This window comes from Pagrus pagrus (assembly GCF_965226575.1).
Source record: "Pagrus pagrus genome assembly, chromosome: 2".
Lineage (NCBI taxonomy): Eukaryota > Metazoa > Chordata > Actinopteri > Spariformes > Sparidae > Pagrus > Pagrus pagrus.
The window spans coordinates 31,268,595-31,283,468 of record NC_140186.1 but is presented as its reverse complement, the minus strand read 5'-3'; the positions used below and the strand labels follow the sequence as shown (position 1 = coordinate 31,283,468).

The following is a 14,874-nucleotide window of genomic DNA, read 5'->3' as shown; positions in this document are numbered from 1 at the left end:
GCACTTCCTGTGCACGTCCTGCGTATAGTCTGAATGAGAAAGTTAAAATCTTGAATAAAGTAGCAATCATTGAGGCTCCTAGAGTATACCTCCTCTCTATATAAAATGCCACAATGGCTTACCTTTTATCTTTTTGGAGATGTATTTATATGCTTTTGTTCATTTAAATCAAGAAATTAACAACATATACACTGAGCTGCCACTTGACCTCATTGTTGACAATAATGCCCCCAAATTACCAAATAAAAATAAACTCATAAAACTCTGCAAACTATTTGATCTATATGATGAAAGAGCCAGGGGAGTACTGACTGGTGGAAATGTAATACACAAACTTTCCTCAAATAGAGCCTTGTATAATATTGTAAATATGAAGTACTGCACATAAAGAAATGTTGCAAGGATTTGGTAGAAAACATTTCTGGATGTGTCCTCGAGAGAAGATGCTCCAGCTGTATCATGCACATGAGTTGATATTTTGCTGTACATCTGCACACAGTGCAGAAGAAGAAGTGTTCAGATTCTGGCCTGTGAACCTTTATAGAACACACAATTTCCATCATATGTCATAGCTCTATCAGCATAAACAAAAAGAAGGGAGACAGGCTGAATGTCTCACCAAAGTAGGAAATCTTATTGCTGATCACAGGATATCAGTGGTTCCCAACCTGGGAGTCAGGTCACATCCTAAATAACAGGAAAGGAAAAAATAATTTAAAGGATAAGTTCACCCTAAAATGAAAATTCCTGATGTACTGTGCAAAGTTAGATAAAATTTCGTAGTCCACAAAACATTTCTGGAGCTTCACAGCAAATCACTGTTACAGCATTCTCTTCATACAGCTTGTAAAGTGTAATCCAACTCTCTGGTAGCCCCAAGACCCCCAATTAATTTAAAAAGATGTCATTTACACCCTTGACACATGGTTGAGCTTGTGCACCCACTTCCAACTAGCTTAGCAGTAAATATTTTGTCTTAGAAAAGGGTGTAAATAATGTCTTTTCAAATTAATTTGGATCGGGGGTTTCCGGAGACTTGGATTACGCCGTACAAGCTGTCTTGTCACTGTTCAAAAAAGTCCCCATCTACTTCAGTTGTTTAGGAGAACGCTGCAAGACTGTTTTTGTTGTGAAGCTCCAGAAATGTTTTGTGGAGTTTGAAACTTCCCCCCACTTTGCATTGGCTCAAGGGTGATGAGGTACTGACTGAATTTCCATTTTGGGGTGAGATAGTTTAAGCAACATAAAATTTGGTTTCATTTTTTCCACAACTTTTTGCTTGTCAAATACCGGAGAGAACACCATCTTTGATTGGTGATGTTCTCTGTGTAGAAATTACTCGGTCATAAAGGGTCACAAGCCAAAAATTTTGAAACCAGTGATACGAATCATGGTAATGAGCGTATCAAGAATCTTTGCTCCAAAAATGTCTGTTCAGTTTAAGTTCATTACTTGTAAGTTTGTGGTTTGATATATTGAATGTATAAATCTAAATACAAAATTTGAAAGAAAATATACGTTTAAACCTTGTCTGCAAATTATGCCAAGATGATAGAGTGAACACATTAAGGGCACTCCATTGCAGCTGTTAACGTAGTAACTACGTAATTAAGGTACCCTTAGTTAGCTGTAACAGAACTGTCTGGTTCATGTCTTCTACATTTAAAACACACAATGTACAAGTGATGTAAATGTTGAGCAGAACGTTCTTTCTTTTTTTACCCTCCGTTTCTGCTCCGTACACAACAGAGAGCTTTACAACTTGCTCAGGGAATCATAAACAGGACACTCAGCTCAGAAAAACCTAGTAAGTAAACATTTTATTGACCTAAAACATGCACATATGGCTGATAAAAAAAGTATCATTGTTTGTTGAAAAGAAACAAAAGGAATGTTGAAACGTATGGAACTACAACATACATGGCCAAACATTCGAATCCCTTTTGAGTTCTTCGACTGCCATGACAGAGAGAACATGGTCTGCTGACAAACGTCTGCTTGCGAGCATGGTAGTGCTTGAACTTGTGTAAATATAAATGATTCTCCTGTTGGAAAATACTTGTTGGTTTGAGTTGTGTGATTTGACCTTAACAAAGTGCATCAACAGTTAAATGTCATGTACCTGTGTTACCTGATGAACGGTTGCTTATACTGGACACTTATACAGCAGTTAATAACATGGCTGTTCAAAGGCAAGGATTAGCTCTTTTTTTTTCTTTACATCCAACTCAGGCAGTGATGCACACTGTAATGCCTTTCAGCATTTTGTCTCAAGTTTTATGGAGCCAAATGATGGAACTATGGAAATGAAACAGACCCACTGCATATACAATACAAAACGATTACAATATCTTGTATAAAAGATAAGTTTATACATATGTATGCACACATGCTCACATTTGATACATACTGTACAGTTTGTATGTGTGCACTGCTCTAGTCTAACACACATAAACACACACACACACACACGCACATACATACAAGTGTCTATTTGGCTGCACTTTTCAGTCTTTCCTGCTCAAAGATGAGAACAGTAATCAACCTCCTGTTTGTCCAGAAGGAAGAAGGCCTTGGGCTTGTCTTTTTGCTCTGTAGAAAGAAACAAGGGAGCAATTCAAACACTGTCCTCCCCGCGGCCCCGTGTACGCGTTAGGTTGTCGGAGGCAAACCGCTTTTGTCGGCTCCCCTCGCCTCCTCCTTGCTGGCCCCAGAGCTTGTGCCGTTGACAGTCACCTTCCGAGCGCTGGTGCCCTGTTTGGAGACGAGAGTGTGTCGCTGAGTGTTGTTGGGCACAGTTGTACCGTTGGAGCTTTGGATAGAGGGAGGGAGGTCGTGGGAGGCAGGGCTGGACTGCGAGGAGGCTCTGGGTGGCTGGGCTGCAGCAGGACTGTGGACCTTGTCGCTTTGGGAGTCGCTCTCTGATGTCGGGCTCGTGTTGACACCGTCAGAGTGGCCCTGGGTGGCTGACTGGGACGGCCTTCTGCGCTTCCGGGTGGGTTTGACCAGATACTGAAGGGGGATGGGTCCAGTCTGCATAGAAGTACACACATCATTAGTACTGTGGATAGGAGCTCAGGTTTTATAATTAGGTATAAATAGGTGGGCAGATAAGACTTTCTGTCTGTAAAGAATAAATGATAAGACAAATGCCATGAAAACACCAGAATCATCTCTGAACGGATCTATTAACATGTCTGTGTATCAAACCGGTGCCATTGAGCTCCACTGTTGTCCAAGAATTATTAACACAACATCAGTGAGCCACACTGTTGCACCTGGTGACATGTTCCTTCATCACCATGAACAAACACACACTGTAGTTTATTTTGATTCAGTCTAACAAACACACCATCATGCTGCTGTAAATGTTCACTGGTGCACCAAATGTGTATTACTCCACTGCAGAAAATAGTCCCCAACAAATGCACCGTTTACTACAGTTTCGAGTGATATCTGCTAAAAACTAACGCTGTTCTTGGAAATGACTGAGATTTTTTTTTTTTATTATTAAACTATACCTATATCTGTGACCAGTTTTAAAGAACCACATCATCAGTAAGAGTTAATGGACATCGGCAGAGGGCCACAGAGACGGTAGGATGGAAGAGTAGTTTGATTTTGGTCTTTTCATGGGCCGTTTTGACAATGTGGACTAGAGACCTAGAATATCAGCAGGCTCATACGCAACCCAGTCCAAATGCCAGAGTCGTTTCTGTTGCCAAGAGGTAATTGACAAAGAGTGAGTTTGATACTAGCTGGAAGTCCTCATTAATGTCCCATTTCATAACATCAGTCTCAGTTAAATCATCTTACAAAGAAGGTTATCAACTCACTCTGGACAATCCAACTTGGCTATGAGTGTGTCCAATATTATTGTTGTTGTTGTTGTTGTTGTTGTTTGAAGGTTGCACCACTGCAGCAGCAACATTAACTATAATAATATATAATATATACAACTAAAACGAACAACAGCAACAAGCCTAAAATTTAGGTGGGTTCATGTAAATGTGTATTTTCAGTGTCAGCATGATGCTACTGCTTTACAGTGGCATAGTTTAGAAATTTGAGTCTGATTAAAAAAAATAAATAAAATAAAGCAAAGTTGTGTTATTGTCATGTTGTTCTACGGATACAGAAGATACTGCTTTGAAATCCAGCCAAACATTGAAAACCATTCACAAACTACATTTTGAGAAAATCAATCTCACAACACAAACTACAATCAGACACTGACAAGGTAAAAACTACTGATCATGGGTGACTATTGCTATTGTCTGCTGACTCCTGACCTGCAGTTTCCAACAAAATATATATTGGTCCAAACATTAGAGTTGTTTTGCCAACAACCTCAACAAGAAGCATCCATCTGGCTCTTATTGGCTGCCTGTGACGTAATCAGTCTACCATCATATAGCAAGCAGTGATGTCAGGTGATTTGTGATGTGGGAAAGTCCTGGAAACACTGCAAAAAGGGGAGAATCTCATAGCACAAAGTGGTTCTGTTTGTCCTACTGATACTCTGCGAACAGTGGGTCGCTACTTCTGTTCATATGTTTTGTATCAGTACACATCAGCTATCATCTGATGACGCTTTTGGCTGCGGGCCATGCATGTCTGGGCCAAGACCTCCTCTTCCATGTGTCATGTTTACAGTTCAATTAGCAACTTTAGAGGTGAGAATAGTGTTGGGGTTGAGAGACAACTCTTAATTAATCTGCGTAGATTTAAATTTAAAAAAGCAAATAAAAAAACTCAAATCATCATCAGATGACAGCCGATGGGACGCTCTCCACACAGACTGTTTTTGTGAATGCAATCAAAGCCTACTCAAACGTGATTGGTCAATACTACTCAGGCTAGAAACAGGCTCCAAACAAAAACTAGAATGCTTCTGACACCAAAAAGATTCTGCATTCATATGCAGATACCTGTTTATAGATGCTGAGAGACTCCAGGAGGATCCAATAACCTGACTAACTGTACAGATTGGACTTCCTCCATGACATCACAAACATTTAACGCCTTCAAGTTATCCAACTTATTACAGTCGTGTAGCTCCATTACTTATCCCCCTCTGGTTTCAAGTCTTTAACAGACACAAGTGATTAAGATCGTTACTTTTCTCATTCTGAGCCAACCTGAAAAATGATTACTCGTCCCATTCGAATGTAGCAACAATAACTAAAATCACTTACTACAAGAAACACAGGAGTATAAATCACAACTCGGCTTTGGCAAGTGTTCCACAGGAAAAAGTATGAAAGCGGTCACTCACTCTTCTCCATTCATAAAAGTAGGCAATATCCATTAGTGTGTAGTAGTCCTTCAAGGGCTCGTCTCCATACAACACCTCCACCTGTAACACAGTAAGAAGTACAATGTGACCAGAAGAATAATATAGTGCAACTACCTCAACGTTTGAACAAAGGTGGAGCTTACTTTGTCAATAACATCAGTTCCTGACAGATTTTATATAAAGGAGCAATATAAACAACAGCAGCTGTAAAAGCTGCACTGGGAGCAGAAGTAGAGCACATTCCGCAGGAAGCCAGGTGGACAGGCGCATGAATAATTGCCATCTTTAAATGATTTCTACTGCTGCCATGTTTCCCTTGTGCCTCATGTGCCGCTCTTGACATGCGCGAATTACCGTAATAACCAGTTTCCCACAGGTAAATACCGGTCATGTCAAGAACGGTCTTGAGGAAGCTCGCAAGTCATTGACATGCAAATTTTCCCATTGCTAACTTCTGTGAATGTAGTATTACTGTTTACCTATTCAAAGTTTGTACAATGTAGCCCTGCTACGACTACATTATGGCGGCTGCTTGCTGTACCGGTCATGTAGCTGCAATGACATATTCTACATTTACACAGGATCGGGTTTCAACAGTGCATCTGTGCTTAATGCCACACTCACATCATACTGTGTTCAGTCAACTATGAAATGCTAAAAAACAATGGCAGTTCGTCCAGATAAATAACAATATTTACATGAAATCAGCCGACGTTAAAGGAGCAGTAAAGACTTTGTTCATATGTGGTTTCACCTGTTAGCGAGCCACTAGCTCGCGGAGGTGTTACTGATCATATACAGAATAATGTGTGAACGCTCCTCAGTCAGAGCAGACCCTGTTCACAGCAGACATTCTGACTGATCAATGCAGGAAAACACAGGTGTGACCAATGACGTTAACAATGGCTCCATCCTATTAAGTGTCCTACTAAGTCCTGTCAGTGAGTGAGCGTGCACAATACCAGAGCCCTGGAACTAGCTCATCTAAATGGAATGCAGCCATCATTACTGTTGTAAATTCCACCTGTGCTTTTACATCTATGACAAGTCTGCTGTGAAAAGGGTCTACAACAGGTGTGCTAACAAGCCAAGCTAGCATCCATGACACAATGAACTTGTCGTGGATTATTTCTGGCAGCCAGAACATGACAGCTGGGTTTTCTGTCCATATTCTGAACTGAATGTTGATCTACTACTGTAGCAGCATGTAACATGTAAGCATGTCATCATTTTAACTTTGGTAAAACAGCCATTATTTAGCTAGCACTGAACAACAACAACATCTGAAAGACAGTTGTTAAAAGGTCATATTGGTATTTTTCACAGCAGATATTTTGACTAGTAACAGCAAGAAAAACACAGACGGTTATAATAAAGTAGTTATAAATACTATTTCATTTAGGTGAGTCGGGGCTCTGCTGTTGGGAATGCTGGCTCACTGGAGCAGAGCAGTCTTTAATGGGATTAGTAACACCTGTTCTTTTCCTGCTATGACCCTTCAAAATCTCTACTGTAAAAAAAGGCTTGAAACGGTTCCCCTTGACATATTTAAAGCAGGAAATTTTGATTTTTTTTGGGCAAAACACAAAGCAGCACTAACATATCACCTTACAAAGTTGCTATGTAGAACATGTAAGTTAGCAGTTGCCTTTTTACATATCCAACATATATGCAGCAATATTAGCATTCATTTGTGTTTGCATTTGTTTCCACCTGATGAAACAATATAAATACAATATATCCAATATTCACTGTCTTTTAACTCCGTTTTACTCTTCACCAGCGCATGAGTAAATTATCTGGGTGCTCAACGAAGTTCACCAGCTTGAGGCCAGCTTTGTCTTCCATTAGATGCTTGGCAGGTAGCTTACAGAGGTTTAATCAGAGCTTTCTCACAACAAAGCGCTGCCTGCTACAGCTGAAAACAAGGTGACAGCAGTATAGAGAACCCAAACTAAATCAAAGCATTGAAAGATGCTAAAATGCTTTGTCAGAGTTTGATGATAATTTTCTGTGGGTTTCTCACTATTATACACAGTCATTTGATCTAATGTTGACATAAAAAAAATTGTGTAGCTTCAATGATTTCGCTGTTTTTTCAGGAAACACCTCTCAGTTTGGGAACACGTACTTTGGTCTCTCTGGAGCCCTGTTAGTTTTCATGTTGCGCTAACTGCTGACAAATGCATGCAACCTTATACTACCAAGCACAACTGTTTCACTACTTTAAAGTCTTTGTACACAAAGAATTTATGCTACACAATCAATACAGCGAGTGTCTAGTTACCCGATAGTTGTTGGGAATATCCATCTTGCTTCGGAGGAACTTTGCTAAGTGCATGACGGACATGGCTGCAGGGCACTGCAGGAAGCGTTTACCATTGGACTGAGAACAAAGAAAGGAGCAGAGAGGGGATACAAAAATCCAGAGTGAAGACCAGAAAGCCACATTGAACAAGAAGTGAGTGGGCTTCAACTACTGCTTCACCCCATCTTTGTTTTGTATCTAAAAATCAAGCTTTACCTTGTCTCCTTCCATTTCTGAGCGCTGCCTCTCATTATTTCTGCAGGCAAATATTAAAACACAAACAAAAAGAAAAGGTGTTTAACAATTATCAATTCTTTCCACAGGTCCATATCCCCTATTTCCCCTATGTGTTCCCCTAGGATTTCACTACTTTCTTCTGTTTAACATGGGTATTGCTTCCATATTAAAGAAACTCTGCTCTATTGTTTGCTTTGTGCACGATCAGAAAATAGAATTTCATTGTTTTTACACTCGTCTCAGCAGTGACGCTCCAGCAAACTGACCCAGCATGAAGAACTCTCATTGATTTTTTTTTATCAAAATGAGAAATGATTGACTTACTTGTTCCTCTCGTAGAACTGTATGGACAGACTGATGATTTCATCCTCTGCTATGTTAAACGTCTCCACCACTTCTCCTGGTTCCAGCACACGATTCTCTGCGTAGAAGTCCCGCCTCCGTTTCATCTCATCTGAGTGCAGCACACATAAAAAGAGAAATCTCCGTTAGAGCAGGAACAAGTGTGGTCACGATACTGGAATTCCTGAATTAGATACAATACCTAAAATATCGATATTCAATGCCATTTTTAATTCAACAAGGAAAAACTGGGCATCATTGAGGGTAAACTATTTAGATTTTAGTTAAAGGATAAGTATAACAAGGCTAGAACATGACTACAGGGTGCGACTTTTCTTTTATAGGCTAGTATCAGAGAACAGCAGAATGTAGTAAACATTAAATATCACACAGTTTTAGAAACATTCACTTTTAACAGGCCTTTAAAAAATAATCTTTGGGTGTGTAAACTCACTGTTGGAGGGAAGAGAGAGTGAGGAAGAGCAGTTTGTGCCTATACTTCAGTATAAGTACTGCAGAAAATGAGTATTAAACCGCTGACCATGGCAAAGGCGCAACATGCAAATAGTTTTTAATCTGTTATTTTTTTCAGCATTATTGCTGAAAACATGTGTTGCCTATAGCAGAAATTAATTCAACAGCATTGGAGAAGAAAGCAGTGGTTTTAGATTAAGAGCAGCAGACTCTGAGACGTTCACTGCACATTTCAACCTTTCAGCAAGACCAGCCGGACCAGCCGGAATGCCCCAGGGAGGAGAGGACACAGACCCAGGCTGGGAGTCATGCTAGCCCAGCTTGGATTTAAGACTGCTCCTGGCTAATGTCTTGTGCAGGAAAATGAAATAGACAAAATTGGACGGCCAGGTAACGAGAAACCAGAAACTGTTGGGAAGAGACCTGTCTCCACCACAACAATACAATACATATCAATACATCCCAGATCAAGCCGTTGTACTCGACAGGCGGAATGTTTTCCGAGCTGACAGAAAGCAGGAACCCAGCAAGCAAGGGCAGGTGGACTCTGTGATGCTTGAGGCTCAAACGCAGGTGATGTGAGGATGCCAACCATATTATTATCAACATCTTGTTGCTGCTGTTTACATCCACCCAGACGCAAATTTAAAATAATGCACCACGAAATTTTTTCCAGGGTTTTTACATGTTTATGTGTGTATATGTATATAAATGACTGTATATATGTTATTATGTATCATTTCGCTACGCAACCTTGTTTTGTATAATGACAAAAAATATCACCTTGAACCGAAAATGTTCAGAGATGATATGCATCGGAAAAATCAAGATTTTTGACATCACTTGAAGGAATGCTAAAAAGAAGGGACACTGTGATGAAGAGCTAAGCTTGTTGCTCTACAGCCTCAAGAAATGTGGTCTTACCTTTAAATAACCCCGGGACAAGCTTATAAACAATATCTTGTAGAGTTTTGTCCGCTCTGGAAAAGAAAGGAGAGTTTTGATGTTGGTAAGAACGAGGCTCAGTGCATTCAGAAGTGTTTTCAAAAATACCTGACACAGAGAATCATAGCTGACCTGATGCTGAGCTGTGGACACGTCTTGTGAACCTGGACGTCACATCGAGGGCAGAACTTATTTGTCTCCAGGAAGGCAACGATACAAGTTTTACAAACTGTACAGAGAGAAGGGACACAGACAGATACTAAAACACTGCTCGGCACCACCACGGCGTTCAGATGGTCACTGAAAACCGTATCACGAAACAGCAATTCTATGATTATTGATACACTGAAAGACAATCATCTAACAACACATCATGATATCTGCCTGACTGAAGGTTACAAAATACCCCTAAAAAGACAAAGTGCAGGAATTATGTATTCATTCACTGCACTGTGGTGTCAGTTGCACAGAAAATGTCATGAACAATGTATGAAAAAGTGCACATAGTCTTAGCTTAGTGCCTCTTTATCACACACACACTACACCTGTTTATATCCATGTGTGCCATCATTCCAATGTATGGGTCACTAAACTCTTTACAATCTTACATTTACACCACAAGCAGTCATGAAGTAGTGACTGTGGTAAGTGAGACTGTAAGGGGAATCCGTTTAGAGCGGCTGCATGTTTTAATAAAAATACTGATATTTGGTGCCAGATAATCGTATCGCAAGAGAAAGAGATGTAAGATGTAAGAGATAATATTGCTGTATCGATATTTTGTCCCTCCCCAACAATACACAATACTGCCTTTGTCCAACAGATACATCACCAGCTTCCACTGTTTCCATAGAGATGAATCAGCACTTCATACACAGCATCAACAAACACAGAAACACTGTTTCACATGCAACACACTATTATTGTGTACACAGATATCCCCTGAAATGAACTTCCTACATTTTAAAAATGAACATTAAAAGGAGAACTACTGTGCTTTTTGGGTTTTTCCTGTCCGTCTGTGTTACATATAGGTTCTTACTCATGGAAAAGGTCTTGAAAGTTAAACAGCCCTAAGTCTGCGTCAAGTTAGCTCCTCACTCCAACAGAAATCACTGCTAACTGGAAGCTGTAAACACAACACAGCGGTGCTAGCTCAGGCCTGTGTTAGCTGACCAATCAGAGAAGACTGGTTATGGGGGGGGGGCTTAAAGAGACATTAGCTCAAACAGAGCCTTACAGACTGATGTGGAATCAAATGCTGCTGTATGAGAAAATAATGTGTTTCTGAGCATTATAGCACGTAAGCTTAATCTTGTAGTAACCAAAAATAAAACTACAAAACTGAAAATGAGCATAAGATGTCTCCAAACACAGCAGTACAAACACAACACGGAGCTCTGCAGGAGCTCTGCTTAATATGCCTACAACTGTAATGTCTATGCTAATGTAGCAGGAGGGTTAACAGAAACACTATGCATGCATGTAAGGTGATGGCTTCGTGTGAGGAACTTACAGGAGTGCAGGCACTCTACGATGGTTGTAGCATCAATGAGGTACCCAGCGCACAGTGGACATGTGAGGTGTGGATTCAGATCTGTGATTTTAATCCGGTTTGGCTGCATTTTATCCATCTGGACAGATCTGCAGAGGAAACACACAACAACACGAGAGCTTCTCGTTACACAGTACGACACAGGACCTATGTACATGGACATAATGCTTGTAGGGACTATTAGTGTTATGTCGATTGGTCAATGAGTGGCTGTCTAAGTGCTCCTTCAGACAATGTCTGCAGCTTGTCCTTGGGACAGCAGGTTGTGAAACCACAACAAAGAGAGACGGCCAACAAAAACACCTGGAGAGACGTGTTGTGGCGAGAAATAACGTGTGGAGAGCAGGAGCCGTGCAGCTAAACGCTGCCTGTGTGCTGGTACACAGCAGCCGACTATTGAATCGCCGCTGTGGCCTCATCTTGTGCATCAGCTCAGCTCCTCGACCAGCGAGCGGACCAACAAAGAGCGATTGCATTTGTTCGGAGCTCCGCCGTCCGACCGGCCGCCGCGACCAAACACAGCCAGAGAAATCCCCAACACTGAGGGGGGCTGCAGAGCCACAAAAAATCACACTGGTACACAAAGCAGCCATCTTAAATTCACTGACAGGGCTGTATCAGGAGGCGAACAAGAGAGACTCAAAATGTGACACCGTGCACCTTGTGTGAGCCTCCGCGAACAGCGGGCCGATGAGCCGATAAAGAGAGCTCAGCGATGCTTCGTTCCTACCTGATTAGACATAAAAGTTTTCCTTTCCTTCCAACGAGGATCCAGGTAAATTATTTGGACTTGGACAGAATTTGCAGCAGCGCCAGAAAATGGCTTTTTTCAGCACCGTCAGAGGACTGCCCATTTTGGATCACGTGATATTATTTTGTCGCCTCGTTCTCGGGGCATACAGGGTATCCTCTGCAGGCCCTCACTGCTCCACACATCCAGCCACACTGCATGGGCCAGACACCACTGCTTTTAAAACAAGCCTCTGTTTATTCTTTTATTTTAAGTGTTAAGTAGGTCTGCCACGCCCTCTGTGTGTCTGCCTGATTGTAAATGATTTCGTCTGCATTACCGACAGAACTCATGTCCCGGGGCCAGGCTGAGGGCTGGCCCACAAACACTGTGGACGTTAAATGGAAATTCGCAAGATTTGCTCCGTTTCATTTGAATGATTTAAAAAAATAAATAAATAAATAAATAAATAAATAAATAAATATATATATATAATGTGTGTGTATTATATATATAAATATATATAATACGTATATAAATCATATATAAATGTTCCTTCCTTCTTAACCATCAGTTCAATACAGTGAATAGCCCAATTCAACTACTGTTCTAATCCATATTATGGCAAGAACCACTCAGCTAAGTAAAGAGAGAAAGGACAGTCCATCATTACTTTAAGACATGGAGGTCAGTCAATCTGGAAAAAATCAAGAACTTTGAATGTATCCTCAAGTGCAGTCGCGAAGACCATCAAACACAAGATGAAACTGGCTCTCATGAGGACCGCCCCAGGAGAGGAAGACCAAGAGTTACCTCTGCTGCAGAGGATAAGTTCATTAGAGTTACCAGACTCAGAAACCACAAATCAACAGCACCTCAGATTAGAGCCCACATAAATGCTTCACAGAGTTCAAGTAGCAGCACATCTCAACATCAACTGTTCAGAGACTGCATGAATCAGGCCTTCATGGTCGAATTGCTGCAAAGAAACCACTATTCAGGACAACAAGAAGAAGAAGAGAAGTGCTTGGGCCAGAAACACAAGGATTGGACATTAGACCAGTGGAAATCTGAATTTTGGTATGATGTGTCCAAATTTGAGATTTTTGGTTCCATCCACCGTGTCTTTGTGGGACACAGAAAAGGTGAGCGGATGGTTTCTACATGTGTGGTTCCCACCATGAAGCATGGAGGAGGAGGTGTGATGCTTTGCTGATGACACTGTTGCTGATTTATTCAATATTCAAGGCACAGTTAACCAGCATGGCTACCACAGCATTCTGCAGCGACATGCCATCCCATCTGGTTTGCACTTAGTGGGACCATCATTTGTTTTTCAACAGGACAATGACCCCAAACACACCTCCAGGCTTTGTAATGGCTATTTGACCCAGAAGGAGAGTGATGGAGTGCTGCGTCAGATGACCTGGCCTCCACAATCACCCAGCCTAAACCCAATTGAGATGGTTTGGGATGAGCTGGACCGCAGAGTGAAGGCAAAGCAGCCAACAAGTGCTCAGCACCTCTGGGAACTCCTTCAAGACTGTTGGAAAACCATTCCAGGTGACTACCTCATGAATCTGATTGAGAGAATGGCAGAAGTGTGCAAAGCTGTCATCAAAGCAAAAGGTGGCTACTTTGAAGAATATAAAAATATAAAACATATTCTGGTTTGTGTAACACTTTTTTGTTTACTACATAATTCCATATGTGTTCCTTCATAGTTTGGATGTATTGATCTACAATGTAGAAAATAATAACAATGTTATTAGTGTAGTAATTTAATGAAGAGTCAGCAGTTCCCTGAGGTACCAGACAGAGATCATGCAAAATTTCCCTCCAAACCACCTGAGAACGCTGGCAGCAACTTGTAAAAACTAATATTGTTACTGCTAAATGAACTGACTTTCACAGTTGTGATTGATGTTAACATACTGTATATGACGAAGGATTTCTCTGAATACACCAGAAATGTGACTGACTGGACATTTGACAAGACAAATAGAGTGCCAACGGGGTAATGGTGATTATGGCAGTATAGTAGAATAATAGTTTTCTAACTAGAAAATGTGGGAAAAATAATTTTATTAAAAGGAATTTTATTCTATTAATCCTGAACGTAAAGTCTCCTGGCAACAACAACTTAACTGTTATGACAAACTTATTACAGCTGAGTGTCTTGTTTAGTTTGACATCTATTAAGATTTTTAAGGGGTACTCTGGTAATTGAATTAATTGTTCCCAAAAAGCCTGGGGGACTCGCTGGAGACAGAGCAGCAGAGGGTGCAATATCCTATCCTTGGGTCCAGCTCCAAAAACACTGCATCCTACTCTTCCCATAATGTGACTCATTAGCAACTGTTTGTTAGATTTACCTGAAATACACCTGTCTTTGTTTATTATATAGGTTTTCTTTCATGTTATATTCATCTTTCTCATTTATTTATTTTTTGAAACTGCAACTTTAATTCCACAGTGTCTTAATTCATTTTGATCTCTTATCAAACAAAGTGGTGGTAAAAGCATCAGTGCATAGATTTGTATGCACTCACACCTCACCTGTCAACCTGTAGTCATTTCCATAGTTGAATCGCTAGTGACACAGAATCTGTCAGGTCACCTATTTTGATGGGAAAGCATTATCGCATATCCTGGTGTGTTGTTTTTTTTTAGCTGACCAGCAAAATAGTAGTATATAACATTTCCTATCCCTGGTGGTGTGTACAAGGCTTTCAAAAAGCATTAAACATGAATAACAACATGGAGTTTTCATGTTGGTAACTGTCTTAGAGAAAATACAGTTAAGTGAAACATAAAATATGAAAAATCAAAGTGATTTAAAACATTTAACGGAGGGGGGAGACTTGGTGTCTGTATTTCATTCATCAGTCCTGACTGCAGTCCATCTACCCTCCTTGTCCTGTGGGTAATGTGGTCCAAAGTGTGGGAACCCCTGTAGTTCTGCCTGTGGCCTGCTGGAGGCG

General features: G+C 40.7%; 1 protein-coding gene across 2 annotated transcripts; it reads right to left on the bottom strand.

Moving 5' to 3' along the window:
• Positions 1-1,794: 1,794 nt before the first annotated feature.
• On the bottom strand, positions 1,795-12,137 carry LOC311267001 (polycomb complex protein BMI-1-like). Of its 2 annotated transcripts, none has more exons than XM_084369783.1 (9): positions 11,891-12,137; positions 11,122-11,249; positions 9,738-9,834; positions 9,585-9,640; positions 8,169-8,298; positions 7,824-7,863; positions 7,587-7,685; positions 5,279-5,359; positions 1,795-3,033 (listed from the first exon to the last, which is right to left on the bottom strand). In XM_084369783.1, the coding sequence occupies exons 2-9, from the start codon at positions 11,237-11,239 to the stop codon at positions 2,653-2,655; spliced, it is 1,002 nt and encodes a 333-aa protein (XP_084225909.1). In that variant the 5' UTR covers positions 11,240-11,249; positions 11,891-12,137; the 3' UTR covers positions 1,795-2,652. The 2 variants fall into 2 exon arrangements, with proteins under 2 accessions (XP_084225909.1, XP_084225908.1); XM_084369782.1 differs by lacking the exon at positions 11,891-12,137 and adding an exon at positions 11,464-11,762.
• Between the last annotated feature and the right edge of the window lie 2,737 nt (positions 12,138-14,874).

What these genes read in the sequence shown, in the direction of transcription:
- LOC311267001 (XM_084369782.1), bottom strand. Translation starts at nt 11,753, where the DNA reads ATGGCTGCTTTGTGTACCAGTGTGATTTTTTGTGGCTCTGCAGCCCCC. An exon ending in GCCACAACACGTCTCTCCAG is followed by an intron (nt 11,250 to 11,463) that starts GTGTTTTTGTTG and finishes TTTCCTCTGCAG; the next exon opens with ATCTGTCCAGATGGATAAAA. An exon ending in CAGTTCTACGAGAGGAACAA is followed by an intron (nt 7,864 to 8,168) that starts GTAAGTCAATCA and finishes ATTTGCCTGCAG; the next exon opens with AAATAATGAGAGGCAGCGCT.